The sequence below is a fragment of the Halichoeres trimaculatus genome, unplaced genomic scaffold, assembly GCF_033239565.1.
Source record: "Halichoeres trimaculatus isolate MK-OKI-2021-1 unplaced genomic scaffold, fHalTri1.1 fHalTri1_scaffold_17, whole genome shotgun sequence".
Taxonomy (NCBI): domain Eukaryota; kingdom Metazoa; phylum Chordata; class Actinopteri; order Labriformes; family Labridae; genus Halichoeres; species Halichoeres trimaculatus.
The window spans coordinates 21,091,048-21,108,846 of NW_027437195.1; the positions used below are offsets into that span (position 1 = coordinate 21,091,048).

At 39.5% G+C, this 17,799-nt stretch overlaps 2 protein-coding genes across 5 annotated transcripts in view; one reads left to right on the top strand and one right to left on the bottom strand.

The window, feature by feature from the left end:
• Positions 1–14,850, top strand: part of afg1la (AFG1 like ATPase a) — a 30,015-nt gene extending 15,165 nt beyond the window's left edge. For 2 of the 3 annotated variants that reach the window (XM_074692194.1, XM_074692195.1), the window contains 12 exons: positions 8,548–8,753; positions 10,031–10,082; positions 10,174–10,275; positions 10,545–10,675; positions 10,785–10,884; positions 10,977–11,035; positions 11,132–11,214; positions 11,296–11,366; positions 11,451–11,551; positions 12,729–12,869; positions 12,980–13,090; positions 14,264–14,850. In XM_074692194.1, coding sequence (XP_074548295.1) covers positions 8,742–8,753; positions 10,031–10,082; positions 10,174–10,275; positions 10,545–10,675; positions 10,785–10,884; positions 10,977–11,035; positions 11,132–11,214; positions 11,296–11,366; positions 11,451–11,551; positions 12,729–12,869; positions 12,980–13,090; positions 14,264–14,395 — 1,095 coding nt within the window. In that variant the 5' untranslated portion in view covers positions 8,548–8,741 and the 3' untranslated portion in view covers positions 14,396–14,850. Of the gene's footprint in view, positions 1–8,056; positions 8,193–8,547; positions 8,754–10,030; positions 10,083–10,173; positions 10,276–10,544; positions 10,676–10,784; positions 10,885–10,976; positions 11,036–11,131; positions 11,215–11,295; positions 11,367–11,450; positions 11,552–12,728; positions 12,870–12,979; positions 13,091–14,263 lie in introns of those variants that run through there. The other variant, XM_074692196.1, reaches the window with a different exon arrangement.
• LOC141806592 (sex comb on midleg-like protein 4) lies at positions 665–6,163 on the bottom strand. Of its 2 annotated transcripts, none has more exons than XM_074692191.1 (8): positions 5,953–6,163; positions 4,860–5,105; positions 4,393–4,522; positions 4,052–4,276; positions 3,751–3,912; positions 3,449–3,664; positions 3,213–3,361; positions 665–3,122 (listed from the first exon to the last, which is right to left on the bottom strand). In XM_074692191.1, exons 1-8 carry the CDS (start codon positions 5,953–5,955, stop codon positions 2,997–2,999), a joined length of 1,257 nt encoding a protein of 418 aa, XP_074548292.1. In that variant the 5' UTR covers positions 5,956–6,163; the 3' UTR covers positions 665–2,996. The 2 variants fall into 2 exon arrangements, with proteins under 2 accessions (XP_074548292.1, XP_074548293.1); XM_074692192.1 differs by having other exon boundaries at positions 4,076–4,276; positions 5,953–6,161.
• Positions 14,851–17,799: the final 2,949 nt, after the last annotated feature.

Genomic DNA, 17,799 nt, shown 5'->3' on the forward strand with positions numbered 1-17,799 from the left:
TAAATGAAAATATGGTAAAGAGTAGCTGAATGCTAGCTTACCTCTACAGTGACTTCTACAGGTGGAAAAGCTTGATTTACCTGCTTATGTTAACATTAATAAATTTATATAATAAATATATTGTTTATTTTTTAACCAAGCCTTTAAATACTGTCAAGTCACATAAGCTACAGCTTGCTGTATGCTAGCATCACCTCTGGAATGACTCAGCAGGAATGGCGTAAGTTAGCTTAGTTACAGTGATGTTGGCACAAAAACAGTTGTATTTAAGCATTAACCAAAATCTGGTGTTAACTAAAGAGTGAGATATGAATATTTTCCAACAAAGCATTTAGACACTTTCAAACCAGCCAATATTGTAAGTGAGACAGTTGTTGGATGCTAACATTGCTTACAAAAGCTCATAGTTAATTAAATGTTGCTAACTATTAAACTATGGCTTACCACTCATCCTGAAATGGCAGTGTTTTATCTTTTAGCCTGTCATGATCCCAGAAAGTGTTGGACAATTAGGAATTTCACTCCATTTAATACGGCCAACAAATTGAAATATGGTGGCACAACAATAGACATGTACTTGAATGAATGTTGGATCAGGAGAAAATAATTGCTGCTTCAATTCAGTCAGTAGACACAAATAAAGGTGAGATTAGAAAGTCTCTGATTACTTGATTTCTTAATTTAATGCTCACATACAGTACAGTATACACATATCCTTTACATCTCACAAACACAAAGGCAAACAGTTAAATACATCATTTACTTTAGCACCAGCATCGAGCGCTGACTCGCTCAGCGTTCTCTAAAACTCTTTCTCATAGTGAATTTCCAATTGAAACACCTTAGCTTGATCTCACTAGGCATGGCTTACATGTAATATCTTTACAGCAGCATTCACTTACAAAGGTTAATTGATTAAAAAAGGATGCATACTGTACACCTAAAGTGGTATACAAAAGCAATATTATATTATATACCCATTTACATAGCCGTTCATTTTTTTCCAGTGTGACATTGACGTGTTTTGACAACCTCTTTATCAATACTGATAGAAATGTATAAATTAAAACATGTTTGTAGCGTATACATGAAGAGCCTCTGGAGATAATTGGCATGTAACAATCTTGCATATCTAAACATAAATATATTATTCACGTTCACAATCCTCTCATTTTCTTCATATATAGTAAGAAGAGAGCTACTGTCTGTCTATGTTTTGTTAAGGTTATATTGTTTTTTTAATATGAAAATTATAAGAAAAAAATGAAAAATCCAATGAAAACATTACTTTTTTGTTACCCAGTAATGTAAAAAAATATTATCAAAATGATTTTCCTAAATCTCTCAATTAAAAAGCAACACTGTAAGAGTCAATGCACCATATTCCAGTACAGGATAGATATGTTTTCAGCTTAGTTACACAAGTAAACAAGATTTTAATGTTAAGTTTTGTCAAAGTGAGAGTTTTTTAAGGTATAAAGTGTTTCCTGTTATGCATTTCTTCTTAGATGATGAATATACTGTATATATAATGAGATCTGCATGCAGCAGAAAAAATGTGCTGCTCACAACGATTTGTGAGACAAAACTTCTCCAGACACTGGCCTTTACTTTTTTTACATGATGAGTGTGAAGGATGTTTTCTACAATCTGATGCTTTTTTAGCTTAAAATCTGTGCCCAAAGTAGAGTGATTCAGTAAGAGAGGAGAGAAGAAAAGGAATGATTTTTTTTTTCTTATCACTACATGACATCATGGGAATCTTTAAAAAATGCACCAAGAGGGTTAAACTACCAACCCCAGGTCTGTGAGCCAATAGGAAGAGACTTTGGAAAGTAAGATTCCATGTACAAGAATCCTCACTTCCATTAACTGCCTTTAAACCAGCCCTTGAGAGTTAAACATTCAGAGTTTCTGTGCTCAAGATTTGAAAGTGGCTAGAGTCTGTTCTTCTTCTTTTGATAGGCTTACATTGAATTACAACAACTCTGCAGCTCCTTTAAGTTTTAAAGCTAGTTTCAGCTGTAGACTGTTAAAAAACATGGATGTTTAGAGAAATGGGCTATATGGACAAATGTATGTTATCTTTTAATGTGTTCTAGAAAATGGTTTTGATGAAGTCTTCTGTGCTTTTGGAGGCAGCCTCAAGTGGAAGCTTGAAGAACTGCAACCCTTTGGCACTTCAGCATTGGCTTAATTTTACATCACTGGAAGTTGCAGGTAAAATTCCTACAAATAATTAAATTATCTGACTCACAATGTTACTGTTTTGGTTCGTTTCCACCATCCTATTTTTCCTTTACAGCAACAGCTGCTTTCAGTTAAAACAGAAAAGCCAGAAAGAGACAGAAACACTAAGCATCTAGCTGGTGAAAACAGAGGAGTGTTTAGCACCTCAAAAGTTAGATATCGCCCTCGGCAGCTGGTTGAGACCAAAAACAGAGCTCAAAGAGGGAAAATATCATAGTTACATTCATCAGTAGGACAAACATGACTCTCAGTGAGCGGTAATGTCCCATGGTGGCTACTGACTGTGTAATAAACAACTTAATAAGAGGCTACGCTAACAGACAAGTTAACCACTTCAAAGGCTGTTCAACAAAAGGTATAAATACAAAGTTAAAACTGTTTGAGTATGTTTTTGTTGAAGAAATGCTTAATTACCTCTGATACACCCTTCAACTGGAGCCTTTATTATTTTTCCGTCGGACTTCATCATTTTAGATGTAGCCCCCTTTGGGTAATGTGTACATCTGTTTTTGATTTGAACCGAAAGTGATGTCATAGAGTTAAATTAGCAGTAAAAGTATTTTCTGTCATACTTTAGCAGCTCAAAGAAAGTGTCACATCTTGATTCTTAGCTTACAATAACTGCCGACTCATCCCCCTTGCATTGGCTCACAGACATGGAGTCTAACATGTGACCCTTCCCAAAAGTTAATTTACCGTACCGTTAATTTAAAATTGAAGAGGGAAAAAAAATATTTTGTCGATTTTTAGAACTTAGTCTGCTTTAGTTTGTCGATGTGGTAGCACAGCTTCAACGCCGGCCCGAGCTTGAGTCCAAGATACTTCATGATCATGTCACTCTTTAGGAGTAGCAAGGCATTTCCATCGATCTCCTAAGAGAAGTGGAGAAAGAAAGGTGGTCGGCAAAATAATTTCAGACACGCAGAGAAACAAGAAAGAGTGGAACATAAAGATAAGCTTACGTGTTTTCTAAAGATGTCTGCATGAGGGCCGAGAGCGTGTGGGTCAGCATCCCTGATAAACCAGACAACATCCTCTACAGACCAGGTGGAGGGGTCTTTGTTGGGGGGAGCTTTGGAGTCCTGGGACTCTGAAGATGCTGTATAAGCTCCTGAAAGACACAAAGAAACACTTGGTGTTATTTCTGTACTTCATAACCATGAAAACCCTTGGTCTTGATCTTGGTTTGATTTCTCACCTGTCCTGTTGCTCTCTGGAAACGTGTTTGGACTGTTGGACGACTGCCGACACATGCTCATGGAGGCTGAGCCGTTTGAGAACTGCTGCTGGGAGCGAAACCCGTAGGAGGACTTTGGCGAGTACGACGAGCCGATAGAGCTGAAAGCGGAATCACCTGGATCCACAGAATACCGTTTTCCGTCTGACTGATCCAATTGGTAGTCCTCTGTTTCAGCTAAAAACATGATTACAGAAATAATAACTTCAGAGGGTTTGTGTGTTTCTGGATAGTGGCTTTTACAACAAAGAATTGAGAAGTACCATCTGACTGGTAGGAGCCACCGCTGTGCTGGGTAATGGGCTGATCGCTGAAGAGGTTTTCACAGTGCAAGCTGCGGCAGAGCTTCTTCAGAAAACGAAGCACATAGTCGATGCTGTTCACCACGGGGAGGCTGAGAAGGTGCTGCTTCCCATCAAACGTGGCTGGAGGGGCAAAGTAGAAACAACACGACAGTTTAGCAGCAATTTCCCACCAAGGGAACTCTCGCTAATAAATGTTTTCTACTAACGAGCAGTGAAATGCGAAGGAAAAAGAAGCTGCTGAACAAATAGAAAGCAACACCTGAGGGAGGTCTCTGTACAACACCTGATATTTTTTCTCCCCCGTAGCCTTGCGTGAGGAGGGTGAAGACTGTTTTCTGCTGGAAGGCGCTGTCGATGCAGCCTTGGACGGCCTGCTGGAGGACCACAGATGGCCTATCAGGTCCGAAGTGATCGGGGAGCTGCTGGATCTTCTTTCTGTCCAGATTGGGGCCTGTGTTTGCCTGCTTGTTTATGTAGATACAGACTGATGGAGGGAAAATGGGTGAAGAAAGAAGATAATATATGGTACCAGTGTTATTCTAATAATCTCCTCATGACTTGAAGCCATCACTGCATCTTTTATGGTGTGTCATGATTTACCTGTGAGCACCTGGGGCGTGGCAGAGTGGGGGATGGTGGCTGCATCCTGAGGAATGGAGCTCATGTCCGGCTCAGGGGTGCTGCTGGGTGGAGAAATAGCCAGTGGTGTCATCACCATTCTCGGTTTGAGCTGCAGAGAAAGAAGTTTATTACTTTTCCGCTAAATCATGAGGGGATTAGGGATTAGAGAATAAACATAACAAAATTTGTATTAATCTGTAGTTTTTCGCAGCAGATGATGCATCGTGTGAGTTAGAGAAGAAAAATGGATTTGCTCTGCTTCTGACTGAAAAATGTTCCCTGATGCTTACAGGACGCAGATGTTAAGTCTCTCTGGTACACTGGGGTCCCACAAAACCTGAAGGGCATGGAGCCTGTGTGTCTGTGCCTTTCTGTGTACACATGCATTTTTAAACACACTGCATCCACACACACACATCCCCATGTTTCCCCTGCATCTGGCTGACCTTGAAGCCAGGTTTTCTCCCCCTCTTCTTTGGCACTTTGAGTGGTGGGAGCGACTCAGGGTAGCGGTTTGGAAAATCCATCTTGGCGACACTGCGGAGTGGGGGTCTCCCTCTCTTCCTGCCTGGTATCTTCCCCGCCTGGCTGGGGATGAAGGAGGGAGCCACTGCAGCTGATTGCATCTCACTGTTGTTGTTGTTGTTGCCGTCTGATTTCTGTGCCGTTGCTGCAGGTACACTCATTTGGAGCTGCAGACAAAGAGAAGGAACTCTGGCTCAAACTGCAGAAATGGAGCAAGGGAGCATGCACTTTTTTTTGTTGCACGTCAGTCCCACCTTGTCACATATCACAGAGCGGCGTTAGCAGAGCAGCTATGGTTCAGGTTGTGAAACAGCAGCATGCAAAGAGTGACTGACTGCAGAACACTCATCTGAGCAGTGCCGTTCGGAAAGGCAGCATCAAGCAGAGCATCGTAATAATCACAGAACACAAAAGGCAGCCATGCATGAGCTGAGTGGAATCAGCACCTCCATCCTGCACTGGTAACACACCAATAAACCTGACAGAGGAGGAGGAGGAGGAGGAGGAAGAGGAGGAGGGGTGCCCATTACCTGATGTCTTCTATTGTGAAAGACCAAGAGCTGAGCCCCTTTTGTCTTAAATCCCACGAGCCTTAAGGTGACTATGAAGCTAAATCCCCAACAACGCAGGAAAAGCCATCTTGCTCTTGCTGTTTGAGGCTTTGTCCCCCTTTGGTTAACACACTGCTGCTGCTGCTGCTGCTGCTGCTCGGCACACAGGCTGCAGACATCTCATTAGACTAATGCATTCAGCAGCAGCAAAGGGAGGAGGGAAATTGACTTCACCATGGCTACCCAGCAATGAATTACCATTATGATGACAGCTACCACCCTAATCTTTTTTTAAAAATAAGAAAAGAAGAAGATACAGTGCCAGAAATGGGAAACAAGCGACTCACGAATCATGCTACTCGGGCTGAAGATACAAAATTATAGCCTTAAAATTGCTGTTTAAAGCAGAATTACATGCAGATATAGCAGGTAAACAAACGATAACAGCTAAGCAAGCACTCACCATCCAGACAGATGTGGAGTCTCCCTTTGCTCCTCACTGTGTTTCCTATTCTTCCTGTTTCCACCAGCAGAGCACGGCACAGCGGATTCCACTGTAATACTGTACATGTGTGTGTATGTGTGTGTGTGTGTGTGTGTGTGTGTGTGTGTGCACCAGAGACAGGCAGACAGAGAGTGACAGTGTGTACGTGCGCGTGTGTGCATTAAAGAGACAGAGGAGCATGAGCGAAAAAGAGAGGGGGAGAGGGGGAGGCTGCTCTGTTGTCATGGCAACAAGCCTGTAAGCCCTGTAACACCCTGTCGGTTGTCTGCCATGATGTTTGGGCTGCTCTGTGCTGTGGAGGTATAATTAGACCGAGTTTCTGCTCTCAGATTATAATGAGAATACTCACTTGAAACTGTCTGAGAGTTGTTTTACCTCCCCCTCTCCCTCTGTTATCTGTAGTGTGTTTTAAATATTACAGTCACATTAATTAAGGGCTGATTTATTCAGATTTTAGGTTTGCAGTTCATATTTTTGGTTGTAAAATCACTAAGCACTTTGATATATGGTTTGCTTTTTATCCAACAGATAAAAAAAATACTGTTTGGTGTTGAACATAAATGTTAAAAGGCTATTTCAACCATCCAACTTTGTTACTTTTTATCCATGTTTTAAAAAATGGGAACACACAATACCCCCCTTTAAGGTTTTGGAGATAGGGTGGTACGGTAGATAGGTATGGCACTAATACAATTATATGTGGCATATCCAAATTTTAAAAAGCCTAAAGGATACCATAATCTTATTTTAGATAAAAATCACAGTTTTTTAGTTTTTTTGTTACAAGTGAAGTGCAAATAAATCTGGCAGTTGTCTCAATCCTTTGTGTTGTGGAAATGATGCAGAAAGTTAAAGATTTTGCTTTTGAAGCAATATTGTAATATAGATAGCAGAGAAGTAGTAAAAATATGAGAATGCCTTTGCTATGGCTCTATAAAAATTATACAGAGACCATGAGTGTAACAGCATATGCCATTGTGAAATCATCATTTTACTTGTTGGCATGGTAACAAAAGGTAATTCGCACAAGTTTTGATCATAGACTGTACAATAAACTAACTCGTCATTTTGATATCTCCCAAACCGTCCAGTTAGATCAAAGAAAATCACTCCCTGTGTGTGCCTTTAGAGAAATTAGCTTTTCAGGTGGCATACATTTTAGACTAAACTTGTTTATTTCTGCTGTAAAAATGGCCTCTCTTTTTTTTGGCTCGGTGTGTACATGGTTTCTGGTATGTCCGGATCCAACCATTTAAACATAATGAAATGTAACAATGACCTGATGTAAATTGAAAAAAATAATGTAATAAAGCCTGAAATGTAATAACTGGTCCATAATGTAACAAAAGTGTTTAGCCCCAGCCACACAAATGGCCTAGTAGTTTAGGCCTCAATTGCTCTATGAGGTCTGCCTTTGTGCAGATGGCCTGGGTTTGAATCCAGGGTTTGCCGCCTGTCATGTTCCACTCTCACCCTATTTCGTTCTCTGTCCTCTCTATTATTGAATCAAAGGCATAAAAAAGCCCCCCTAAAAGCATCTTCAAAAGTGCTGAGCCTGAAATGTAATAACAAAAATGTCATAAATCCCAAATTTGGATGATTGACCTAAAAGGTAACAAGTTTTTACATTTTTTTTACATTTTAGGCAAAAAGCTATAACACCTTGGGTTAGTTATTACAATTTGGGATTTATTACATATTTCTTTTCTTTTTTTATTTTTCTATTATAGTTTGGGTTGTTGCTAAATTTCAGGTCACTCACAGGGGTTTTTTCACAAATGTAACATAGGCTACATTTTTCTGAATTGGATGTTGCCCCTTGGTTTGGACTCATCATCATATTAAACAGGAAGTTAAACACTTTCTTGGAATCTCTCTCAATTTTCACTTTCGTGTTTCCTGCCACACCACTTGTTTTTGAGATTGTAACCGTTTAAATTTCACCTGAACATAAAATAAAATCCATGTTCATAAACAGGGTGAAACTGTGCCCCCTGCTGGCTGCGAAAAAGAAAGGCTTGTTTGTTTTGTGTTTGCCAATAAAGTTACGTTGACAACGTTTGAAGCCAAGATGGCGGTGCGCATACCGCTGTTTTCAAAGATGTCACCCTCAGTTTCTGTGGGGTGTAGACTCCTTTTACGAGAGAAATATCCGTCTAGGGAGCTGTTTAAACCTCTGACAGAGCTCTGCAGACGAGGTGAGGCATTTTATATGTTGAAGAAGAAGAGAAACGGTTGTGTTGCGCTGGTTTACAGCAAAAGTTGACTCAACTCCACCTTAAATGAAACATTATTTCCGTTTCTATTCCTGTAGGATAGTTCATCCAACAGCGAAACAAGTTATTAGAGCTTACGAATAAACCTACAGTTATTTTTCTTTTTCAAATTTTTCTGCTGTGTCAGCTGTCAAACGCCCAGCTGTCACTCGCTAACCTTTGCTCTTCGTCCACAGTCGTAACGTCACATTCCGCATCAATGTACACAACTTTGAAGGTCTCTCGTACCAGTAAAGTCTGCTGAGGCGTACTTTGTGTGTTGTTGTCACGCTTTAAGGTTACTCCGCGAAAGCTCAGGAGGTGGCGGAGGAGAGCACTGTCAACGCTGCCGGGTTCAGCGGGCCTCTGGACCACTACAACGGGCTGATCAGGGACGGAACGCTACGGGAGGATGCGCATCAGAAAGCGGTGCTAGAGAAACTGGACCAGCTCCACAAAACACTCAGAGGATACAGCAACACGCCGACGTCTATGTTCGCCAAGGTAAACAGGTGTCAGCATACTGACATAAATTAAAGTGGAAACTTTTGGGTTGGTAGTTATTTTACCTTTCTATCTCTATCTTCTATCTGTGTTACATTATGGCAGTGGGGGGTGTCTTCCGTTTTGAATTGATTCTTAAAATCAACATGTGTGTTTATATGTCTAAAAAGACTTAAGCTCATAGTATTTATATGTTGCCATTCCAAGGGATTATACTTTAAAAAAGGTTTTGGTACATTAACAGGGGTGCAACATCACCCAGCTACTCCTTAGTTAGTATTAAAGTAGAAATATGACTTCTGACTTCATGTCATTCCAACATATTAGACAGCAGAAAACAACAATTATTCGAATTCCCCCCCCCCCCCCCCCCCCCATATGGAATTCTTTCCATGTCCACAGTCCATTTCCAAAGAGCCTTACTTTTCGAGGAGTGTCGTGGCCTGACACCTGAACTGTTTTCCCTGTGAAGTTGTGTGTAAGAAAGGACGCCAGCGCCTCTTCTGCCTGAGAAAACTGCCCACTTTTAACATTGATTGGACCATGCTGACCTTGTTTTATCGTGCTTTTATTGAATCAGTTTTGACTTTCTGTCTTGTTTCATGGTTTGGAAACGTGTCATTGAAAAACAAAAACAGTTTAAACCAAATCGTGAAATGGTCCTGTAAACTGATAGGAGAGTCTCAGCTTTACCCAGAATCCCTGTATGCCAAACAGCTACAGAGGATTGGTAACTCTATTGTAAGAGATGACTCTCACCCTCTCAATGGAGAGTTTCAGCAGCTTCCATCAGGGCGGAGGTACATGGTTCCTGCTTATAAAACCAGACGATATAAAAACAGCTTTGTACCAGCAGCCATCCGTGCTATTGACAAATGAGAGAAATTGCACTTTTACCTCACTAATTTATTTATTCCTTGTACTGTTTCTCTCATATTGTTCTTATGAATGGCACATATTTATCTTTCAGCCTGGTTCGACATATTCTAGGCCTTCTTTTACCCACTGATGTTTTAACTTATCTTGCTTTTTATCTCAGGGCTGTCCTCCTTGTTCTTTTAGCCTAGGCACTGTCGTCACTTTGTCTCGTCTCGTGTTGTTTTGTGTGTCTATAATACAAGAGTACTCACTCACTGTAAACTGAATTTACCCAAGGGTACAATAAATATTCTGAATCTGAATCCCTTTCCTTATCCGTCTATCACCTTTGAATCTGTCTCCAGAAATTCTTGTTGTAATGTAGGATCTTATTTATTGTGGGATGATTTTTCTTTCAGTTTTTCTCCAAACCAAAGCCTCCAAAAGGTTACTACATCTTTGGTGATGTGGGTAAGACAAATTGACAGCAGATAAATTACAAGGATAATCTGTCTTATTTTTAACCTCAGCAATTTGACTCACATCCTCTGTCCTGTTTCAGGCACAGGAAAGACCATGGTGATGGACATGTTTTACATGTACGTTGAGACTGAAAAAAAGAAGAGGGTTCATTTTCACGGTTTTATGTTGGACGTGCATAAAAGTGAGTACAACTCGTGTTAGTATGAAAGCTGCATTGAAATCAAGATGCATAGTTGTTCTCTTTGTTTTTGTTCTTTGTTTGCCTCCAACAATCATAAGTTAGCTTAACATGCAGAGTAAAGGTAAAAATGTTTGTATGGCAGACCCAGAGGGAGATCCTGAGAGCACTGACGATGTCAAGGTTTAGTACATGTCTCTTCCTGTCAGAAGTTAACTGGTTACATTCATGGCCTGTTATTCTCTCTCTGTTTTTTTTCTGGTCTTCTTCAGGGATCCATCGTCTCAAACAGAGCATGCCTAAGAGGAAAGCGGGAAAAATGGCCAAGTCCTATGACCCTATCGCTCCAGTAGCAGAGGAGATCAGTGAGGAGGCGTGTCTGCTGTGCTTTGACGAGTTTCAAGTGATCATCTTTCAGTATTTAGACACAGTGTTTCACTGTATGTGCTACGTTTATAATTTTCTTATTAATGCTGTATCAGCTGTTGATTTGCTTGTTTTACATATTTCAGGTCACTGACATCGCTGATGCCATGATTCTGAAGCAGCTTTTTGAGAACCTGTTTCTGAACGGTGTCGTTGTTGTGGCCACTTCTAATCGCCACCCAGAAGGTGAGGAACAAATGTTGCTGTAGATGAATGAAGGTCTGCAGTTTGATCCTGGCCTTTAACCTGGTAATATTTGTGTTACTCTTTATTCCCAGACTTGTACAAGAACGGTTTGCAGAGGGTGAACTTTGTCCCTTTTATTGCTGTCCTGCAGGTAAGAAAAACTTCATCAATAGAAAATGAAACTAAAATTTGTCTTTCTGTTTTGTTGTTTTGTGTCACTAGTTAATTTCTCATCCCTCTGATGCAGAATCACTGTAAAACTCTGCGCCTGGATTCTGGCATAGATTACCGAAAAAGAAACAGACCCTCTGCAGGAAAACTCTACTTCCTGTAAGAAACCCACAAAGTAAAATAGTCAGTCAGATGTTGATCCACTGTGAGCTGTAATGATTCCCTGTTCATACTCTGCAGCTCCAGTGAACCTGATGTGGAAGTGACACTAGACAAGATGTTTGATGAGCTGGCTTTCAAGCAGAATGACAGTAAGTGGACTCTCATGTAGACTTTAAATGTTTATCTGTGTTGATGTTTTTATGATGAACTTACAGCACGGTTCTTTTCCGCAGTAACAAGACCAAGAGTCATGAATGTTCACAACAGGAAAGTGCGTTTGAATAAAGCGTGTGGGACCATCGCAGACTGCACCTTTGAGGAGCTGTGTGATAGAGTAAGCTCTTACACTTCTATTCAAGGATTCAAGGTTTTTTTTATTTGCCATTTGTAGATGGACCGACAGTCCAGACACATTGGAAATCTTGTGCAGGGCTCTCTCAGAGTCAAAAACTAAAGATATAAAGATACGTATAAAAGATTTAAATAAGGAATATGATAAGTTAAAAAAAATAGAGAATATAAACACTTAAGAGAAAGAATATGGAACTGTTTAAATAAAGAATATACAAAAAAACACTAGAGTATCAAAAAAACACTGTAAACACAGTAGAAAGAGGATATAGCGAGTATTGCGCTTATGGGAGGGATATGTACTTCACAGTCAGATTATTGCACACAGTAACAAGTTTTCACCAACAGGGTGTTGCACATTATCAGTGGATATTATGATAATAATATTGAAAGTGACATTCACAAATAAATAGAAATAAAGCAATAACTTGTCACGTCATTAAGGTATAACTTTGTGCATCAGTTTATTCTTGGAGCAGTCTTTATTGAAAAAAGTGGCAAGTTCATATATTTTCCCTTGGCCTGTCTTTATTACCAGTAAAATTAATATTTTCTCTCAACTGAGAGAAAATGACTGAGAAATAATCTTGCTAATTAATTATTTTCTTTGTTTATTTGACTTGATTTGAGAATTTTCTAGTCGTGACAATTCAAATATGAAGGTTTCCAGCTTTTCTTTACTGTGATCTATGCTAGAGAATTGAGAAAATACAGACTTCAAAGTGGTGGGTCGAGTTAGGACACAAGTGTAAAGGGTCACTTTGGGCTTAAAGAGGTATAAGTTTAAAAAAAGAGTTGAACAGATATTAACTTTAAAATTTAGAGGTAGATATCCTTGCCATTTAAGGTCCTTGTGGCATCAAATTGAAAAATAAGCCTTTTAACGTTATGCATATTGTTCTTTTTTAAGTCATTTTGGTGTGATTTTCCTAAACAAAGAATTTGACCTGAGTGTCAAACTAAATGTAACTAATTTAAATGTTCTTTGGTTGTCTGACACGTCTTCAATGACTCACTCATCAGTGACACTCAAGCAGCTGGAACACCTTGGACATGTCCAGACAAAGCACCAGCGTTAGGGGCACCAGTGACTTCAATGAGCGTAGTTTGACCTGCATAAACATGAGATATTCAGTATTTTGACTTTGTAAATGCTTCAGCCTTTAGGAGCCAGTGACTACCTTGAGATGTCCCGTCTCTTTGACACCATCTTTATTCGCCACATTCCTTTGCTGACCCTGAACAAGAAAACCCAAGCTAGGCGGCTCATCACGCTGGTGGATGCTCTCTACGACCACAAGGTACACTGCTGGTATCTGAACACGCTTCACCTCCATGAAGGTGTAAATCTTAAGCTTCTCTTTTTCACTTCATGATCATAATCAATGGATGATTTTTAATTTAATCTCAGGTTCGGGTTGTCATCCTCGCCGATTATCCTTTAGAAGATATCTTTGTACAAGACGGGGATCACAGTCATGACGAAAGCCACATCCTGATGGACGATCTGGGGCTGAAAAGGGTGAGAGCTTGCGCTAAGTTTTCACAGTTGAACCAGTTTTTCATGTCGGGTGTGTCCTTTCCTCGTAAATGTAGATAATTAAACCAGCTGAGGCTGTTGGTGAGAAGAGCTGTTCCCTCACAGCTGTAGGTCATCTGTCTTTGTATTGTGAAATTTCGGAATAAGAATATCAACGTCTCACTTTTCAAATCTTTTACAATTTTTCCTCAATAACAGAAAAGACACTTCTTATTCTATGAATGGGATCTCTGTTTATTTGTCGGTACATTTATCATATTTTTCATAGCAATTCCTATTTCACGATATTCAAAGTGTTTCGTTAAAATACTCTATTGTCAGAAACTTTTCATTTCCTCTCTCAATTCTAAGAAATCAATGACAAGAAGTTTTAGTTCTTCTTTCCACAGAATTTCATCAAAATCGCACGTCAGGTTTTTCGTTCATCTTGCTAACTTGTGTTATGTAAGTAAGAATACAACAGCTTGGAATCATTATACCCCAGTGAGCACTACCCTTTGAAAGCAGAAACCATTTAGAATAGGTATTTTAAAATATTTTTAATCAGATTATAAGAGTTGCGGTGACATATCCACCTCTTCCCCAATAGTTGAGATTTCCCTGCTTTGGCTGGCAACACAGCACACAATTTCAAGCCAGATTTAGGGCTCCATTTTTGCCCCAGATGATCCTTGAATGCGTGGTGTCACACTGAAAAAAAAGACAAGCATTAACTCTTCATATTCCATATATCCGTAACCAGCAACACTGATTACCTACGGGTATGGTTAGCACGGCGTCATGACGGCACAAGTAAAGCTTCAGTGAGAGCTCATGTCTATGGGAGTACACTGATAGCCCGTTTCAAAAAGCAGAAAATCAACAAAAATATGGCTGAAGATACTTAGTTTACCTGAATAGTAAGAAATTGGACTGACTATGTGCACATAATGCTGTGACTTAATCTCCCACCACTGAAAGAGTTGATATCCTGGCTTGGTTCATGGTTTTATTTCAAATTTAACTCCTAATTTTTAATATTATGTAAATTTTTACTTTTCAAAATGTCTGAATTAATACAAAATTATTTTAGGCTAAGGATTTGCTGCTTATGTTATGGTTCCACTGAACTTTGTAATTTTACCTCCTCTGTTGTTGATCTCTACTTTTCAACAGGAAGAAGCCAGCGCTCTGTCAATCTTCAGTGGAGAAGAGGAACAATTTGCCTTCCAGAGGACGGTGTCTCGACTGACAGAGATGCAGTCAGAGGAGTATTGGATCGAAGGAGACAGGAGTCTGAAATCATAGGTGCAGCCTTTGGAAATAACTCATCCGTTTGTGCACAACCTCCCTAAACTGTTCTCCTCTTTGCCAAAATCGCACAGACTGAACACTACTCCTACTCATCTCCTAATGGACTGCTCAGCTGTAGGTGTGCATATTCTGTACAGAGAGTATTTATTAAGAGCTTTCAGCCTTTTATGATTTTATTGTGACATTGCACTTTACGGATCATTTTTAAAGTGTCATATTGCTTTTAATCATATAGTGGTCCAACTGTATTAACTTTTATAAACATGTGGGAAAAGAGTGCACAACTTTTGGATTCTCAAAGGACTTTTATGAAGATTTGTCATTTTGATTTTTGACATATTTAATGTTTATGAAGTGAGGATTATGTCATTGAGTCATTTATGACTGAAGCTTGAATTTACAGGTTAAAGACTGGTTCAAGGAGTTAAAGCAGCGTGTTTTACTTAAAGAGGGGGTTTTATGCTTTCCAGTATTTTAAACATGTATATAATTCAATGATGCTGGATCTTCAGACTAAACGTGCTGATTTTCAAACTAAGTTTTCATATGAAAAAACACCCTCATATGAAATCCCAGAATCTGTAACCTGTTTAAAACAGCTTGTTCTATATTAGTGCAAGATCTTCACAAGATTTTCAAGAGTCTTGTTCAAACAACGAAATTATCACATAAGGATCTCCTAAGTGGTCCCTGCCACATTGGACACGTGGGCCTCAAACACCAAGGTCTGCCCGCAGCTCTTCCTCAGGCAGGCCTCCAGAGGGAGCGCCAATTTACATGACAACGTTTCATCTGGAAACACTCAGACGCAGTGAAAAAAAATTGCATTTACACAGAAACGCTGAGGAACTGAAAACGCTGTAGTAAGCATGCCAGGCCTATAGTCGGTGCTATAACTGTCTTGTCCAGAAGCCGCTTTTGGGAGATCTCCACCAAAGTAGAGTTGAGCCGATCATCTGGGGTTTTGGGGAACACTAAGTGCAAAAGTGGAGCAACGGATACTCATTTTGTTGAAAGACAGTCAGCAGATACAGCAGCTTGAGCAGCACAAACACAGCATGCTAGTCAGTGACAATCGTAACTGATGGACTGTTGTATGCGCTTGCGCAAAGCGGACTTTGACGTTAGCGTTTCCACTGAAAACGCTGGCTTACTGTTTACACAGCAACGGTGTTGGCAGTGTTTCAGAAAAATTCCACTCCACTCTGGAGGCCGTTTTCAAAAGTTTGAGTTACTGTGTAAACACGAGGCTGAAACGCAACAAAATTGTTGCGTTTCATCCTAAACCGTTGTCGTGTTAACAGCCCCTTGGACAGATTGGGGGTTTATATAATTAAATTATAAAATATAATTTAATTATATTTAAACGCCTCATTGAGATTAAAATCTCTTTTATAATATTGACCTGTACATACAGCACATTCACAGTATACTCATTACATCCTGTACATTTACAGTTGGCTTAGTTTGCATCCCCTACAAAAACAGTTTACGATAAAAATGCAATAAATGACAACAACAACAACAACGCATACAGCAGAACAACTAATAAAGCTACTACGAGGGACAGTTTAAAGACTAAAAAGGCAAAATACCCCCTCTCTAATGTTTTGTGAATATGGTAAAAATGCCACTGAACAGTTATGTTTGACTCCATTTATCATTTTTTCATTTGTCAGATAAAAGAGGAACCATGTATCACAGGGCTTCCAAGGTTTACCATATTCTTGTGTATCTGCTTACATAAATGAACAAACATCCAGCTCCTGATGTTCAACATTTGCCTGTTTTTTTTCCCTCTTATTTCTGTTGAAACTGCCACAGACTGCTGCTTTGACATCCAAATGCCCCATTTGTAACAACACTCCCAAATATTTTGTCAAATAGCTTTTAAGTTATGTTTGGAATTTTATCAACCTTTCACAAGCAGCAAGTAGCTTTTTCATCCTTATCCTTACAATACTCTCTAATCAGTCTCATCTTTGTAATATTTATATTATCATTTGGTAATGTGTCTCTTTGGAGTTTGGGCCAGGACACAATGTCTTCAGTTTTGTCTGAGCCAAACTGCAGAAAACTGCTGATCATAATTTTTATCAGTGTTTTAACACAGCGCTTAACATTTTGTTTTCATGGATACATATAGACAGGGATCTGGATACAAATTCACCGTTTTTTCACCTGTAGAATACAATTGATCTTTGCAGGACTCCATGAGTTACTTCGGCCATGCATCAGAGGCTTATTGTTACCATGTTCAACCTGAGATCGATCTGATACACAGGATTTAAACCAACTTAATGTGGTTCCTTTGATTAAACAATCCAATTAAGTGTTCTGGTCTTGGTAACAGGATGTGATGCTCAGTTGTGCCAAACTCCACACTTAGATCTAACAGGAAGAATGAGGAGATAAGTCCTCTGTCTAAAGGAATTACATAGTGGTATGTAACACACTCATGTTGTCTCAGTGTGTTAATGAACTCTGAATCCTTGCTTCTGTTACTGTCAGAGAGAAAGAATCCAGTTTAAGAGAAGACTTCTGGTCAAAGGAATACAAAAAACTCTGTACATGGTGTCAGAGTTTTCACATGCAAGGCAAAAAACAAGAGAGCCTTCATTTTTGGATTTCAGAAAATATTCTCCCAGTTTGATGGGATGTAACATTCTTGTTTTTTTTTCTGTAACTTTTGTTTTTATCACAGGGTTTGGAGTTATACCATGAAGCAAGACCATATCAAAGTTCTTTAAAGAGGGGGTACTCTGCCGTCCCATATTTTAAACATGGACGTAAAATAACAACGATGCTCATACTAAAGGTGTGCAGGTTTTCAAATCAATACACATTCATATGATAGAGATATCTCTGAATGGGTCTGTGAATTGCTCAAAACAGTTCTGAAACTGGCCTGAGATTTTCACGAAATTTTAACGAAATCCTCACAAAGCTTGCTGAAATGATGAGGTCATCGCATATTGATGTCCAATTCCAAACATGGCATGACAGCTGGGCCTTAAACACAAAGGTCTGCCTGTAGATCCGCCTCAAGTGCCGGGATCAGTTGTTGACGGAACCTCCAGAGGACTGGCCAATCAGACAGAAGGGGGTTTGTGGGGCGCAGACCCTTAAAGAGGCAGCAGTGTTTTAGACAGGGGCTGAATTAGGGATGTTTTTAAAGCTGCAAATTGTGTAAATAAACAATGAGGATGCCAGAAGAAGATTTTCAGGTCAATACAAAAAAAGCACAGTACCTCCTTTTTTACACATTTTAAAGAAATATTAATAACACTCCTTTAAGGAAGCCCCCTTGGACAAAGAAATATCTTTTGCCTTTTTCATTTTAACAGATATAACATCAGTCAAATTATAACGTACATACATGTCAATGAAATGTTTCA